The 15,920-nt window shown below is 45.3% G+C and overlaps 1 protein-coding gene across 5 annotated transcripts in view; it reads right to left on the reverse strand.

Annotated features, from left to right (window-relative positions):
• Positions 1 to 15,920, reverse strand: part of BTBD11 (BTB domain containing 11) — a 316,516-nt gene that overhangs the window by 19,572 nt on the left and 281,024 nt on the right. For all 5 annotated transcript variants that reach the window (XM_021091555.1, XM_013988219.2, XM_013988218.2 and 2 more), the window contains 2 exons: positions 5,129 to 5,234; positions 768 to 870 (listed from right to left, as the gene is read on the reverse strand). In XM_021091555.1, coding sequence (XP_020947214.1) covers positions 768 to 870; positions 5,129 to 5,234 — 209 coding nt within the window. The remainder of the gene's footprint in view (positions 1 to 767; positions 871 to 5,128; positions 5,235 to 15,920) is intronic.

Consider the following 15,920-nt stretch of genomic DNA (forward strand, 5'->3'; position numbering starts at 1 on the left):
GATCTGGCATTGCCGTGAGCTATGGTGTAGGTTGCAGACGTGGCTTGGATCCTGTGTTGCTGTGGTTGTGGCAGAGGCGGGCAGCTGCAGCTCCGATTGGACCCCTAGCCTGGGAACTTCCATAGGCTGCAGGTGCAGCGCTAAAAAGCAACTGCCCCCCCAGACAAAAAAACCTCAAAAACCAAAACAAAACAAAAAAACAAAACGTACTGTCTTAATCACTTTTACGTAATGTTAAAACAGTAATACTCACGGGAAGTATTTTCGCATTGTCATGCGATCCGTCTTCAGGACTTAGCCTGTTCTCATTAAACAGCTCCCCATTCTCCTCCCCCAGCCCCAGCCCCACCCTTCTACTTGCTGTCTTTATGAAGTCGACCAGCCTAGGTTCAAGTTCATATAAAGGGAATCATAGAGTATTTGTCTTTTTGTGACAGGTGTATTTCACTTCGTATAACATCCCCAAGTTCATTCGTGCTGTAGCATGTGTCGGAACTGCCTTCCTTTCTAAGGCTGAAAATGTATGTAGACACTACCACTTTCTGTCCATCCCTCCACTGAGGGACTTCTGAGTGGCTTCCACATGTTGTCTTTGGGAATCATGCTGCCTGAATGCAGGTGCATAAATGCCCCGGACCCTTGGATGCTTAGTTTTGAAAAGAGAACCTGCCAGTTCAGTGACAATACCACCGAAATTGAATTTCCGAGAACAGTTATGGCAATAACCGCCCTCATAATTCAGTGCTTTGGAAACTGATGACACATACCTTGGAGAGGCTGTAAATAACAGCACCTTGTGAGCATAGAATGGTCTTCCTTCCACCAGAAAGGTAACATCTGACATTTCTTTATTGTTAAGGAAATGAGGATCTGAAACAGGAGAAGGAGAGGAGGGTGGCTTTAGCGGAGAGAAGGGTGAGGTTTGGATTCCTCTTTTGGAAAGTGTCAACAAGAGAGGCTGTGGTGATAAAATACTCATTGGAGAGACAGTAACCAAATGACCTTTCTTTTTATGGCTGCACCTGTGGCACATGGGAGTTCCCAGGCTAGGGTTGAATCAGAGCTGCAGCTGCCAGCCTCCACCACAGCCCCAGCGACACTGGATCTGAGCTGTATCTGCCACCTACGCTGCAGCTTGTGGCAATGCCAGATCCTTAACACACTGAGCGAGGTCAGAGATGGAACCCTCATCCTTACCGACACCATGCTGGGTTCTTAACCCACTGAGCCACAGTGGGAACTCCAGAAATTTGATTTTTCACAGGAAATCTTCATAGCTTATTTGTGATTAAAAGTAGCATGTCCCATTAGAAGACTCGCCTCCAGTACAGATCAGATGACTGTCAGATATGGAAGGTGACTATCCACCTACCTGGCCTCAAAGAAGGCTACCCACCCACTTCACTCCTTCCCCAGCCCAGAGCCTGCCTCATGGCAGTGGTTCTGAAGAGCTGCCTCCGGCTGCTGTGTTCCAGGTGATTTGAGATCCAAGCCCTTCGCTCAGGGTAGAGGCAAAAGAGCCAGTTCCCTGCCCTCATCTCCAAGAATAAAGAAGTTGTATAACTAGTTGTATAACTAGTACTCTAGTACTTACAGAGCATGCAGGATGTGCCAGGCACCATGTAAGCTGGCACTTACACCTCATTCATTCCTGGGAGAGGGGGACCCCTGTGAGGTGTGTGATGGGGGACACTGAGGTCCAGAAGTTACAGTGACTTGGTGCAGCGAGTGGCAAGTGGAGAAGCCAGGATGTGAACTCAGACATTCTGACTTGAGGGCACTTGTGTTGCTAAGCCCTGGGATCCTCCCATTTGTCTGTCATTTTAGCCATTTTTCCTGGGGCTAAGGAAGGTGTCACTTTGTCCTCCTCTAGACCTTTCCATGTCGCTGGGAAAATCCACCAACACCCCTATGGACTCCTACCCCCACCTGGCTCCACCCCATTCAGTTTTTAAATCAGGCTCCTGGCCTGGCCCCTGGCCTAGACTCTGCTGTATCTTGGACTGAGAATTTGCCTTCCTGGCTGGTTCTCCTCACTCAGCCCCTGTGCCACCCCAGGTGGTCCTGGGGGCCTCGCCTCATATTTCTCTGTCAGTACACATAAGCCACTTCATCATGTCCCATTAGAACAAATTTTAATTTAAAACATATCAAAAAAGCATAAAAAGTCAAAATCAATCGGAAACCCACGATTGTTAAAATTTTTCATTAACGAAATCCAACAAAGGAGTTCCTGTTGTGGCTCAGTGGAAATGAATCTGACTAGCATCCACGAGGATGCAGGTTGAATCCTTGGCCTCGCTCAGTGGGTTAAGGATCTGGCATTGCCATGAGCTGTGGTGTAGGTTGCAAATACAGCTTGGATCCTGTGTTGCTGTGGCTGTGGTGTAAGCCAGCAGCTACAGCTCTGACTCAACCCCTAGCCTGGAAACCTCCCTATGCTGCAGGTGTGGCCCTAAAATGATTAAAAAAAAAAAAATCCAACAAAAAGCAAGCTTCTGAAACTATCCAGGTAAAGGGACCAGAGGCTCCAGGGGAAGGCCCCAGAGTTGACTAACTATCTCTTTTCCACTTGCTTTGAAGCTGTTACCCGTGTGGAGTGACCTGCTCCCTCTTCTCAGCAACCTGCCTCCCTCTTGCCCTATCTTTCTCACTCTCACTGTCCATGCCCAACTAGCCCCCACTCCCACTCCCCAAACTGCTAATATCTCTGGCCTTCAGCTCTTCTTACCATCCTCTCCCAGAGTTCATTGTGAGGGAAGAGGACAATGTACTTTCAAAAAGTCAGGTACGTGCTCTTCAACTTGCCATAGTCCTCACCTCTCTCTATTGTCTTACACCAAACCCATTTCATTCATTTATATGACCTGCCTGGCCCCAAAGAGATGCTAGTTTGGGATCTTTGTCTCTATTCACTCTTATCTTTCCTTTAAAGTCCCTAAGGAGCTTCTATTTGGACACCTTTAGTTATGCTAGCTTGAAGCGCTATACTGAAGCTACAAAATACAATATGCTCTATTTTCCACTTATTAATAATGATATCATGCCCCTTTTCTTTCATATTATAAGCATGGAGCCTCTGCAGCCTGCCTTTCTTGTCTTGGTGTTAACAGAAGAATTCCAAGTGTGGCCTGAAAACCAGGCCCTTTTAATTGCTGGTGCACGAAATCCAGAAGGGAAAAAAAATGTTCCCTTCTCTTCTACAGCTACAGCAAAGTAGATTTTATGCTGTGTCATTGAAACAGCCCTTGCAAATGTTTGCTTTAACAAGGGCGCCTTGTAAGGCGCCAGATGTCAGATTATTGCTCTGTCCTGGACATGTAACTTCAGTCTCAAGTCTGCTAATTTGATTGATCCTTATAATTTGTTGCCCTGATAATATTTTAATTAACACCTGTTTTCTACCAGGTAGAACTACTTGCAGTTTTGGTACATTCTAGTTTGTCCATGTGAATTGGCATAAAGAAAACCAGACAAGTGAACTGCTTAAGTTTTTCATTTTAGCACCAAAGTTGTATCATTTATCTTAACAGGTTATTCATGACAGGAACAAACATGCTTTAAGACAGTTCCATGAATTCAGCCTTTTCACTAATTTAAACTAGCTAATCTGTTCCAGAAGTAGGGGTTTTAGGAGTTCCCACTGTGGCACAGTAGGTTAAGAATCCTACTGCAATGATTCAGGTTGCTGCAGAGGTGTGGGTTTAATCCCTGGCCCAGCACAGTGGGTTAAGGATCTGGCGTTGCCGCAGCTGCAGTATAGGTCACAGCTGAGGCTTGGATTCAATTCGTGGGCTGGGGACTTCCATATGCCATGGGTGTGACCATAAAATAATAAAGCAAGAGGAGTTTTGCTAAAAGGTAGAATTTTTCAGATGCTTCCACTTCTCCGATGGTTCCCAATTTTACAGGAAAAGGACAAAGGCAGTAAGAAAGTCCCCAACCTTCATGGGGAAGGGAATCCTTTATCTTTAATATTTTATATCACCCCAGGCAGCAGAGAGACAGGCTCTTGCAACAGAAGGCTCATGTTTCTGGCTTCAAGGCAGCTGGGTACTTGCCTTTTTTTCCAGGCTGATCAACCAGGTTGCAAGTTGACCTGGGATCCTCTGAATGAAACCAGTGCCTGATGGAGAGGTTTCTTCTGGAAAATCCCAGAATCCAGGACTGCAGAATGATGGGATTATGGCTTTGGGGCGGGGGGGACCTGGCTTCAAGCTCCAGCTCCACCTGACCTGATGCTGCAGGCTCTACAGAGCCTACCTTTTTTAGCTGTGTGTGACATGGGTGCCTGGTGGCCGGAGGACTGCTTGAGAGGGGCTAGGTCAGTGGCTCGGTGGGGCCGGCTCAGTGCAAGTGTTCAAGAGGATAGCAGTGACTGCAGCTACCCTGATGGGATTTCAGGGCGTCGGGACACCTCAGCACAGGTCTGTTTCCCCCGCACATGCGCATGCGTGTGTGTGTATGAAGCACGGGAAGGAAGCGACTGTTGCTTGACTCTCCTTCCAGTTCCGTGCAGGACTTCCATTAGGGGGACCCTGCTGGCCTGTCCCCTGCTTGTTCCATCTCAGGGCGGAGGGACTCCCTAGAGGGGAGGCTATGGGAGGCCTTGGGCCGCCTGTCACTGCCTATGACTGCAGGAGAAAGGCACTCAGTTGGAGGGATGAGCTACTGGCAAGTCCCCTTGTCCACATCCCCAAGACCGTTTGCTCTCCAAACGGTGTAATCACATAACAAAGGTGGAATCCTGATCTCCACCTGCCTCACTCGTGTATCCACCTTGTCTGTCCTCCGAAACGCCTGCCTTGTTTTCTTCTTTTTGTTTTCGTCTTTTTAGGCCCACATCTGTGGCATATGGAAGTTCCCAGGCTAGGGGGCGAATTGGAGCTGCAGCTACAGCCACAGCAACGTGAGATCCAAGCTGCCTCTGCGACCTACACCACAGCTCACCACAAGGGCGGATCCTTAATCCACTGAGCGAGGTCTGGGATCAAAACCGCATCCTCATGGACACCAGTGGGGTTCATGACCGCTGAGCCACGAAAGGAACTCTCCCACCTCCCTCCTGTCCTTAAATCACAAAGCCACTGTGCCGCGCGAGCGCAGGACCCGGGAAGGGTGGACTCACCCAGGCGTGAGGTCTGTTTCCGTTTGATCTCCGTGAGCTTGGGGATGGGGTAGGGCCCGTAGCAGTGAGTGAAGATGACACACAGTTGCTGGCTGATCACTTCGTTCTGTGGAAAAGAAAGACTGGCTGACACTGCGAGGGCTTCATCGAAGCCGCTGCGCAAGATCGGGTCCCCCGCCCCTCCCAGGAGAGAGGAGCCCACAGAACTACTGCAGGTTCCAAGGGACATTCCTGGACATCACACATTCACTTTGCCCAACAGGCCCTGGACTTGCTTGCTCGGTGTGTCCACTGTCATTAATGGCAGGTTCACTGGTGGAAGTTTAATTTGTAATTAAATCCTTTTTTGCTCCGGTCATCTCTTTACTCTCCAATGGGAAGCAAGTTTTGTAACTCACAGAATGGAAAAAAAGTTTCCACCCCCCCCCACACCTTTATTAATACTCCAAAATTCCGGCAGCAGCTAATTATCCTGCAACTAGCAGCAGGAAGCCCTTTTGGTCCTGTGCCTGTGCTCTCCATTAGTGAGACACAAATGCCCCTGATTTGGCTTTTTTCTTTATTTGATTCTGGTGCTGAGGCATTTCCGGAGCCAGGAGTGCTCCGCTGAATCACTTTCTCCAAAAAGAAAAAGTGCATGTGTGGGGACATAGTTCTGCGATGCAAAAACTTCAGCTGCCCCAGTTGCTCAGGGAGCCTGTTTGGGATCAGCCTCCATCCTTCTCGTTTTTCCTCCTTTCCCAAAGGGTCCCATGCTATTCATTAATCTCCCTCTACCTGCAGGTGTGCGGGAGGGAAGCCAGGAATCACAGCATTTGGATGCTTTACATTGGGTGGAGGGGGGTTGAAACTAGGGGCTAAAAACAGTGTTTAGATAGACATTTACCATATGTTAGGAAAAGTAGGTTACAACACAGTTTGTACCATGTATTTCTGGAAATAAAATCCTACCTATATATTTGGGTTGACAGGTATGTATAGAAAAAGGTCTAGAAGAATAGAGTAGCTACCTTTGGGTTTGGTTATGATGTTTTTGCTTTTTATCTATATTTTCTACAACAAACAAGTGTTGCTTTGGTAATGAAAATAATAAAGGTTATCTCTGATTTTAAAACATAGGTTTGAGACTACTAACGACGCCAGTGTTCACGCTACTCTTGAATCTACCGTGGTCCTGAAAGCGAGGGATTACAGCTCAACCTACAGAACAACATCTAACCCTTTGATTAAAGTGGATGCGACCCTAAAAGCCACCGTGTCACCTCAGACAGGTGTCAGGGAGGACCAATCATATTAATAGGACAGAAGAGGGAATTCTGCTTTCAAAGATGACGCCTTATAACCAAAAGGTGTTACTTGTTTCTCTCACTTCACACTCACAGTGTGGCCGTCTCATGGCTCCAGCAGTGGTTCTCAAAGTGTGGTCCTTAGATCAGCAGCATCAGTATCACCTGGGAGCTTGTTAGGAAGCCACATCCTCAGGTCCCATCCCAGACTTCTGACTCAGAAACGCTGGGGATGGGGCCCAGCAATCCATAGTTTAACAGGTTTTCTGATGCTCTCCTGGGTTTGAGAAGCCCAAGTTTCATGTACTGAAATGCTACCTTGAGTGTGACCTGGGCTAGGGACTGTAAATTTGTTTCCTCTCGTCTGAAGCTTGGCCACACAAATGAGTTCCATCATCCCGCAACAGCCATGTTGCCTGGAAGCTTGCGAGAAATGCAGACTCTCTCCCTAGGCCCACTGAGTCAGCATCCGTGTTAACACACTCTGCAGGTGACTCCCAGGCACACTAATGCTGGAGAAGCCCTGGGTGGCAGGTAGAATTGTGGCCCCTAGAAGACTACATGTCCGAATACCTGGAGCTGTGAATGTCCCGAGATGCCACACTGTGAGTATCTTTCAGGGCAAAAGGGACTTGCAGGAGTCATTGAGGTCACTCACTAAATGACCTTAAAAGCGGGTGAGTACTTTGGATTATCTGTGTGAGCCCAGTGTAATCACATGAGCCTTTAAAATTAGAGGCAGGAGAGGAATTCAGAGGGGATAGGGAAGAAGATGAAGTTAGAGGGACTGGAAGCCTGAGAAGGACTTGAAAACACTGGGGGCCACATGGTGAGCTCGAGAGGGAATGCAGGCCCCTGACACTAGGAACGAAATGACCCACCAGCTGACCCCCAGTAAGGAAATGGGACCTCAGTCCTACAACCACAGGAACTAAATTCTATCCAAACCTGAATGAGCTTGCAAGTGGATTCTTCCAGAGTCTCCAGAAAGGAACCCAGACTTGCCTTCACTCTGAGATTTTGGTCCTGGGAGATCCTAAGCAGAGAGCCCAGCGGAGACACGGTGCCTGGACTTCTGACCCAAGGAAACCATGAGATAGTAAACGGGTGTTGTCTTCAGCCTCTAAATTGTTATCATTTGTTACTGCAGCAGTAGATACTAACACAGCTTGACTAGAGTCTGTCTCAGGTGGACCCTATTTTGTTAACCTTTGATGACCCCAGAGTGCCAGACACACCACGGACGCTCAAAGAGTACTTGCAGATCCCAAGAAAGAAGAGACCTACGACCTGCAAAATGCTCTGTGCAGACTGTGTGACAAACGGCTCTGGTCTCACTACCTGCACCCAGGTTTGTCTTGGGAGCCTTATTGATGAGTCGGCCCCTGTCTCGTCAACTCTGGGGAAGGACTGAAGATCAATTTCCTGAACTTGGTGACCCCCTAAAAGAGGCCTGAGCAACCGGGGGTCTCTTCTATGGAGGCTTTTTGTTTGTTTGTTTTGGTGGAGGTTGTTTAATTCAATTCAATAGGTACTTATTCAGCATCTTAGGAGGTGACCCACCCTTTGAAAGGAGCTGTACTGAGGGCAACAAAGGCGGGCAGAGCAAGATTCCGCCTTTCCAGGGACTCTAGGAAGCTTGGCCTTGCTTCCTAGCTTCAACATGGGTTGTATCTCCTGAGAAAGTGAAGGCTGGCCATGTCCATTCCAAATGGGCAATCCTCAAATATTAGAGAAACTACCTTGGAGGAGCTTACCCCCCTCCTCCTACATGATTCTAGCATAGAGCCTAGAAAGTGAGGGTGGGGGTAGTAAGTTGGCAGTGGAGAGACGTGACCAACCAGCCAGGCGATCAAGGTCAGCATCACCAGTGATGGGTCCTATTGAGAGGGTGTACCCTTGATGTGACGAGAACGGCCCTTCACCTCTGTGGTCTTACGACCTGAGTCTAAATCACGAGACAAACATGGCATGTTCCATTCGAAGGGCAGCCTATAAAATACGTGACTAGTCCTTCTCAAAAAATGTCAAGGTCACCAAAAAACAAGTCCGAGCCAGGAGGAGCCTAAAGAGGCATAACAACGAAATGTAGCATGTCCTGGATGGGATCCTGGAGCAGAAAAAACATTAGATGGAAACGGAGGAAACAGGAACGAAGTTTGGGATTTAGCTAATGCACCCATGCTGGTTCACTAATTACACCAAACGTGCCACACTGACGTAAGATGTCAATAATGGGGGGAAGCAGGTGAGGGGTGACGTGGGAACTTTCTGTACTGTGTTCTCAATTTTTCTATAATTCCAAAATCGTTCCCCCAAATGAAGTCTACTATTAAAAACATCTACCCAATAGGGAAATGGCATAATGACGATGAAAGCACTAGACGTTCAGAAGAGAAAGGGAAAGAGGACAGGCTAAGGATTAGAGTGCACATCCATATCTTGATGGGTTGATACAGAAATTATAAGTGTCTGAAGTGGTTCTAAATGTATGTAGATGAAGTATTTAAAGATAACGATGTCATAAATAGGGGAGGGTAAAGGGATTTTAAAGTGGAGTTTCTATCCTTCACTTGAACTGGTAACATCATGACACCAGTAGATTGTGATTATATATGTGTGTGTGTGTGTGTGTGTGTTAAATAACACTGCAAGCAACCACTAAAAAAACTATACAAGGAGACACATTCAAAAATACTACAAATAAATGGAATTTTAAAAATGTTCAAGTAGTCCACAGAAAAGCAGAAAAAGATAAAAACCAAAGATAGACCAAACAGAAGACCAACAACAAGACGGCAGACTTAAAGCCTTAAAGTATCAATAATTAAATAAAATAGACATGGTCTCAAACGTACCCATTAAAAGACAGAAATCGGCAAAGTGAGTGAAAAGACCAAGTATATGCTTTTTACAAGAAAGTTGCTTCAAATATAAAAATAGGCAGGTTTAAAGGATGGAAAAATATATCGCATGAATATTAATCAAAAGAAAGCAGGAGTGTATATATTAATATTAGATAAATTAGACTTCAGAGAAAAGAAAATTAGCAGAAGCAGAGAGGGGCATTATATAATGATAAAAGGGTTAATTTAGCAAGGAGAGAGTGCAGTCCTATATGTATATGCACAAAACAACAGATCTGCAAAACATATGAATCGAAAACTCATAGAAGAAATAGACGAATCCATAATTACAGGTGGAGATTTTTTTTTTTGTCTTTTTGTATTTGCTGGGGCCGCACCTGCAGCATATGGTTCCTAGGCTAGGGGTCTAATCGGAGCTGTAGCCACAGGCCTACGCCACAGCCACAGCAACGTGGGATCCAAGCCGCGTCTGCGACCTTCACCACAGCTCACGGCAACAAAGGAGCCTCAACCCATTGAGTCAGGCCAGGGATTGAACCTGCAAACTCATGGTTCCCAGTTGGATGTGTTAATCGCCGAGCCACGATGGGAACTCCAATTCTCCCTAAATTGATACAGAGGTTTAACACAATTCCTATCCAAATCTCAGCAAGGCTATGGTTATTATTATTAACATGGTGAATCTGTTCTAAAATTTATATGGAAAAGCAAAGAACTAACATAACTAAATTAATTTTGTAAAATAAGAATAAAATGAGAGGAACCAATTTACTCAGTTTCAAGATTTATTTTATAGTTAGAGCAATCAAGACTGTGCAGTAATGGTGGAAGGACTTAGATCAATGGAACAGCATGGAAATCTCAGAAAGAGACTCACACAAATATGTTCAACTACCTTGACAAAGGTGCAAAAGCAATTTGATGAAGGAGAGAGAGTCTTTTCAACAAATGATGCTGGAGCAACTGACTATCCACTGGCAAAACAAAAATAAAATACAGCTTGGATCTAAATCCCACACATCATATGAAAATCCACTCAAAATGAAAATGAATCACAGACTGAAATATAAAACATACAACTATAAAGCTTTCAGAAAAAAAATCCAAGAGAAAATCTTCATGCTTTGGGGCTAGGCAAAGTGTTCTAATACTTGACACCGAAAGCATAACCTTCCTAAATGGAAAAACTAATCAATCAATTGGATATCTTTAAAATGAAAAATTCTGTGAAAGACCCTGTTAAGAGGATGAAAAGACAAGTGACAGAGTAGGAGAAAGTATGTGTAAACCATGTAGCTGACAAGACTAGAATCTAGAATATACAAAGAACTCTCAACATTCAGCAGTGAAAAACCAAACACTTTAGTTAGATCATGGGCAAAAGACACAAAGAGACATTTCACTGAAGAGGATATACTGATGGTAAATAAGCACATGAAAATATGAGCAACATCATTAGCTATTTAAGGAAATGCAAATTAAAATCACAATGAGATACCACTTACACACCATCAGAGGAACTAATGTGAAAAATAGCAACGCGGTGGACCTAAAATGATCATACTATGTGAAGTAAATCAAAGACAAATATCATATGAGATCACTAACCTGTGGAATCTAATAAGAATGATGCAAAAGAACTTATTCATGAAACAGAAACAGACTCAAAGATTTTGAAACCAATGTTACAGTTACCAAAGGAGAAAAACTATGGGGAAGGATAAACCAGGTGGGTGGGATTAAACATATATACACTACTATATATAAAATACATAAGTAACAAGGACCTCCTGTGTAGCACAGAGAAATCTACTCAATACTGTGTAATAACCTATATGAAAAAAGAATCTGAAAAGGAATAGATATATGTATATGCATAACCAATTCACTTTGCTAGACACCTGAAACACAACCTTGTAAGTCGACCATATTCCAGTAAAATTAAAAAATAAAAAGAAAAATAGCAATAGCATCAAACAGTGGGGAAACTGCATTACTTGTACTTGGCTGGTAGGAATGTAAAATGGTGCAGCCACTCTCAAAAACAGTTTAGCGGTTTCTTTAAAAACTAAACATACAACTACCATACAGGCCAGCAATTGCACTCCTGAGCATTTATCCCAGAGAAGTGAAGACTTAAAATTCACCTCAAAAATCTGTGCAGGAATATTTATAACAGCTTTATTTGTAATAGCTTGGAACTGGAATCAACTCAGATGTTCTTCAATGATTAATAAACTGTGATTTGTCTATGCCATAAAGTACTGCTCAGTGGTGGAAAGAAACAAATTATGAACATATGCAACTGACCTAGAGGAATCTTTACAGAATTATGCTGAGTGAGAAATTCTAATCCTAAAAAAGTTACATGTCATATACTGTATGATTCCATCTAACCACATTCTTGAAATGACAACATTAGAGAAGTGGAGATCAGATTAGTGGTTATCAGGGCATAAGGAAGGAGTAGGGGCAGAAGGGATATGGGTATGGCTATAAATGGGCAACACGAGGGATCCTTATGGTGATGGAAATTTTCTGCATGTTGACGGTTTAACATCAATATCTTGGTTGTGATTTTTTTTTTTTTTTTTGGTCTTTTTACCTTTTTCTAGGGCCGCTCTCACAGCATATGGAGTTCCCAGGCTAGGGGTCTAATCGGAGCTGTAGCCACCGGTCTACACCAGAGCCACAGCAACGCGGGATCCGAGCCGCGTCTGCGACCTACACCACAGCTCACGGCAATGCCGGATCCTTAACTCACTGAGCAAGGCCAGGGATCGAACCTGCAACCTCATGGTTCCTAGTCGGATTTGTCAACCACTGAGGCACGAGGGGAACTCCCTCTTGGTTGTGATATTTAACTGTCATTTTGCAAGATTTTGCCAATGGGGGAAACAAAGTATCGTTCTTATTTTATTTTATTTTTTTAGAACTGCATGTGAATCTACAATTGTCTCAAAATAAAGTGTTTAATTTAAACACGGTATCTAGTCACTTTTGATGGAACATGATGGAGGATAATGTGAGAAAAAGAATGTATATATATGTGTGACTGGGTCACTTTGCTGTACAGTAGAAACTGACAGAACACTGTAAACCAACTATAATGGAAAAATTAAAATCATCAAAAAAACTAAAACACCTCAATTATTATTATTATTATTACTATTTCGTTTGTTTATTTTATTATTATTATTTTTTGGTCTTTCGTCTTACTTTAGGGCCGCACCCACAGCACATGGAGGTTCCCAGGCTAGGGGTCGAATGGGAGCTGTAGCCGCCGGCCTAGGCCAGAGCCACAACAATGCAGGATCCAAGCCGCATCTGTGACCTACACCATAGCTCACGGCAACGCTGGATCCTTAACCCACTGAGCGAGGCCAGGGATCGAACCTGCAACCTCATGGTTCCTAGTCGGATTCATTTCTGCTGCGCCATGACGGGAACTCCCTCGATTTTTAAAAAGTAGGAAAAACCCTAAACAAGTATACAAACCACTAGGCAAAAACCAAAAAACAAAAACCGCACAGCTCATGCCTCACCCTTGTCTAAAGCCTCCAGTGGAGTTCCACTCAGTCTACACGGAGGAAAACCCCAACGTCCATCACAGAGAGAGGTCCTGTGGGATCTGATTTCATCTCCTACGCTTTCTCCCGTATCCCACTGCTTCCTGCTGCCCCAGCACATCAAACACACTCCCACCAGAGCCTCCCCTCCTGCTGTTCCCTCAGCTTAGACTGCTTTTGCCCCAGACCTCTGCCTGGCTGGAAGCCTTCCCTTACTTAGTGGTTGTTCAAATGCTACCTCTTCTGGGAGACTTTTCTTAACATCCTGTCTAAATTAGACCTTGCCTCCCCCGCCCCCCCCACCGTTGTCCAACTTCATTTTTTTCCCCATGGCATTTATCATGCTCTCACCTTCTTTCACTGATGTATTGCCCTGCTTACTGTATGTCTGCCCCACCCCTAGACACAATAAGGCGTAGGAGGATAAAGAACATCACGTCACCCCTGTAGCCAAGTGGGCACTCCTGACTGCGGAATGAATAAATGCCCAGAGGAACTAGGTGTGGCTGGAAACGGGCCAGGAGCTCTCTTTAAACAGATGCGTTTTTTAAAAATGACGCTATCGTTCTACTCCTGGGGAAATCTAGAGACACTGCATTCTTTTAAAGATAAAATTTAGTCGTGGGCAAGAAAGCACACTGGCAACTAGATTTTAAGTAATGCATGACTGAGCACAAGTCGAGGAAGGGCAGAAAGCAACCGCTTCACTTTACAGGATGGTTGTATTTCTGTGATTTGACCATAAAGTGGATTTATTTGTGGGAATTCTATATTCTTATCCACTACTCTGATAAAATCAAGTATTTGTTCAGACAGAAGAGCAGACAAAATTTGAACAGGGAGGGAGAAGAAACAGTGCTGGCCAGCTGTGTGATGGAGGCATGGCTACGTGTGTTCCCCCAAAGGACACTTTCTGAGGGCAGAGCTTTGCAGCACTTTCTCAATTCTCTGAATTTCTCTGCTACCATCTCTCTCCACACAGGGATATCACCATGCTTGGGGAACGTCTGACGTCACACTGCAGCTACAGGAAATTTACCACCTCTTTTTATCCTTCTGTGGTCTGTGCACATGGTGTGTAGTACCACATCTCACCGGTAGGGGTCGCCATGGATGCTCCCCAATAAGGGCCAACCCAATTCTTGAATGTTCCTCTTTCCCAGATTGCCCCCTCTAGATAAGGAGCTGTCAAAGCCTCATTCTGGCTCCCCCCACCCTCCATAATATAGCTGACAGGAAGCAGGCTCTAGGCCACATCTCCCCACCCCCACCCCCACTTTCTTCCAGGCCTCCAGCCACTGCTGTCTGAGCTGCTGGCTCCCCTTTGTGGGGCAGGGGCTGAGTGGGGCCTAGGGGGTCAGCTGGGGTACTAGCAAAATTCTATTTCTTGGTCTGGGTGCTGATCACATGGGTAAGTTTACTTTGTGAAATTCATTAGGCTCTAACAGTTATGATCTGGGCACTTTGTGATGTGTGTCATACTTCAAAATAAAGTTTACTTTAAAAACCCATAGGTTAGGTTTCCTTAATCAAAGGATGGTCTTGATAATTTCGATAATCCCCACTATAGGCTGTAGAAAGAAAGAACAAAAATAAAAACCTAGACCCTGGAAACAGACCTAGCAATGTTTTTCACTAAGATGGTTTCTTAGGTAATTTCAGGCCTTACTTCCTTCTTTTCAAGCGTGTGGGGGTGGGGTGGGGTGGGGAGTGAGGGGTTTTGAAATGCTTTCAGCAGGTTTTGCTTTTTGTGAAATCGCAGAGGCTCATTAACAGAGGGCCAGCATACCTGCTCCCATTTTGGGTCTCAGTGGGGCTTGACATCAAGCACAAATCCTGCCCCCAAGAGCCCTGAGACTGTGGTGCTCATGAGAATACCTAATGGGACCCACTCTGGACCCACTCTGGACCCCAGGCCAGGGGCTCTGAGGCTCAGGAAGAGCTGGGTGTGTCGCTGCAGGGCCATTCCTGCTATCCAGAGAAGGCTTCTCCACACTGCCCCTCTCCACTCGTTGGCTGAGCCTGGCAGGGAAACCTAAGCTGCCCTTTTGGTTCAGAGGCTTATTTCCCCCAGACTTCACAGGCTCCACTGTCTTAGCGGAACCCTAGAGTTCTACAAAGGCTGTTCTGAGGCAAAGGGATGAGGCTGGTGCTGGAGCCAGACTGCCTGGGTTCAATCCTAGCTCGGCCACTTACCAGCTATGTGACTTTGGGCAAATTAGTCACCCTCTCTGTGCCTTGGTCTCCCCGTCTGTTAAATGAAAATAAGACCAGTACTTCCTTCAAAGGTTGCCTTTAAGGATTTATTTATTTATTTATTTATTTTTGTGTTTTTGCTATTTCTTTGGGCCGTGCCCAAGGCATATGGAGATTCCCAGGCTAGGGGTCGAATCGGAGCTGTAGCCGCCGGCCTACACCAGAGCCACAGCAACGCCGGATCGTTAACCCACTGAGCATGGGCAGGGACCGAACCCGCAACCTCATGGTTCCTAGTCGGATTTGTTAACCACTGCACAACGACGGGAACTCCGCCTTTAAGGATTTAAATTTATTTATTTATTTTTTTATGATTACACCCATGGCATATGAAGGTTCCCAGGCCGGGGATTGAACTGAGCCACAGGAGCCACAGCTGCAGGATGCCAGCGGATCCTTTAACCCACTGTGTCATGGTGGGAACCTTACCTGTGAGGATTAAATGAGTGAATCCTTATAATGTGCTTAGAGTAGTTCCAGACATATAGTAAATACAAAATATATATTTTAAGGAATTCCCTGGTGGCTCAGCAGGTTAAGTATTTGGCATTGTCACTGCAGTGGCCCTGGGTCACTGCTGTGGCACAGGTTTGGTCCTTGGCCTGGGAACTTCCATGAGCCATGGGCGTGGTCAAAAAATACATTTTAGTTTTAAAAAATTCTCATTTGTGTCTTGAAACTATTCAGTACAAAAGGGTTCTGAGGGCAGATGAGTTTGGGAAACACTTGATTGTCTTTGTGAACTAGGATCTTCAAGGCTGTGGTAGAGACACTGGGGTATCACAAAGTTATCCTGAAGGGAGGGGCCAATATT

Source organism: Sus scrofa, chromosome 5 (genome assembly GCF_000003025.6).
Source record: "Sus scrofa isolate TJ Tabasco breed Duroc chromosome 5, Sscrofa11.1, whole genome shotgun sequence".
Classification (NCBI taxonomy): Eukaryota; Metazoa; Chordata; class Mammalia; order Artiodactyla; family Suidae; genus Sus; species Sus scrofa.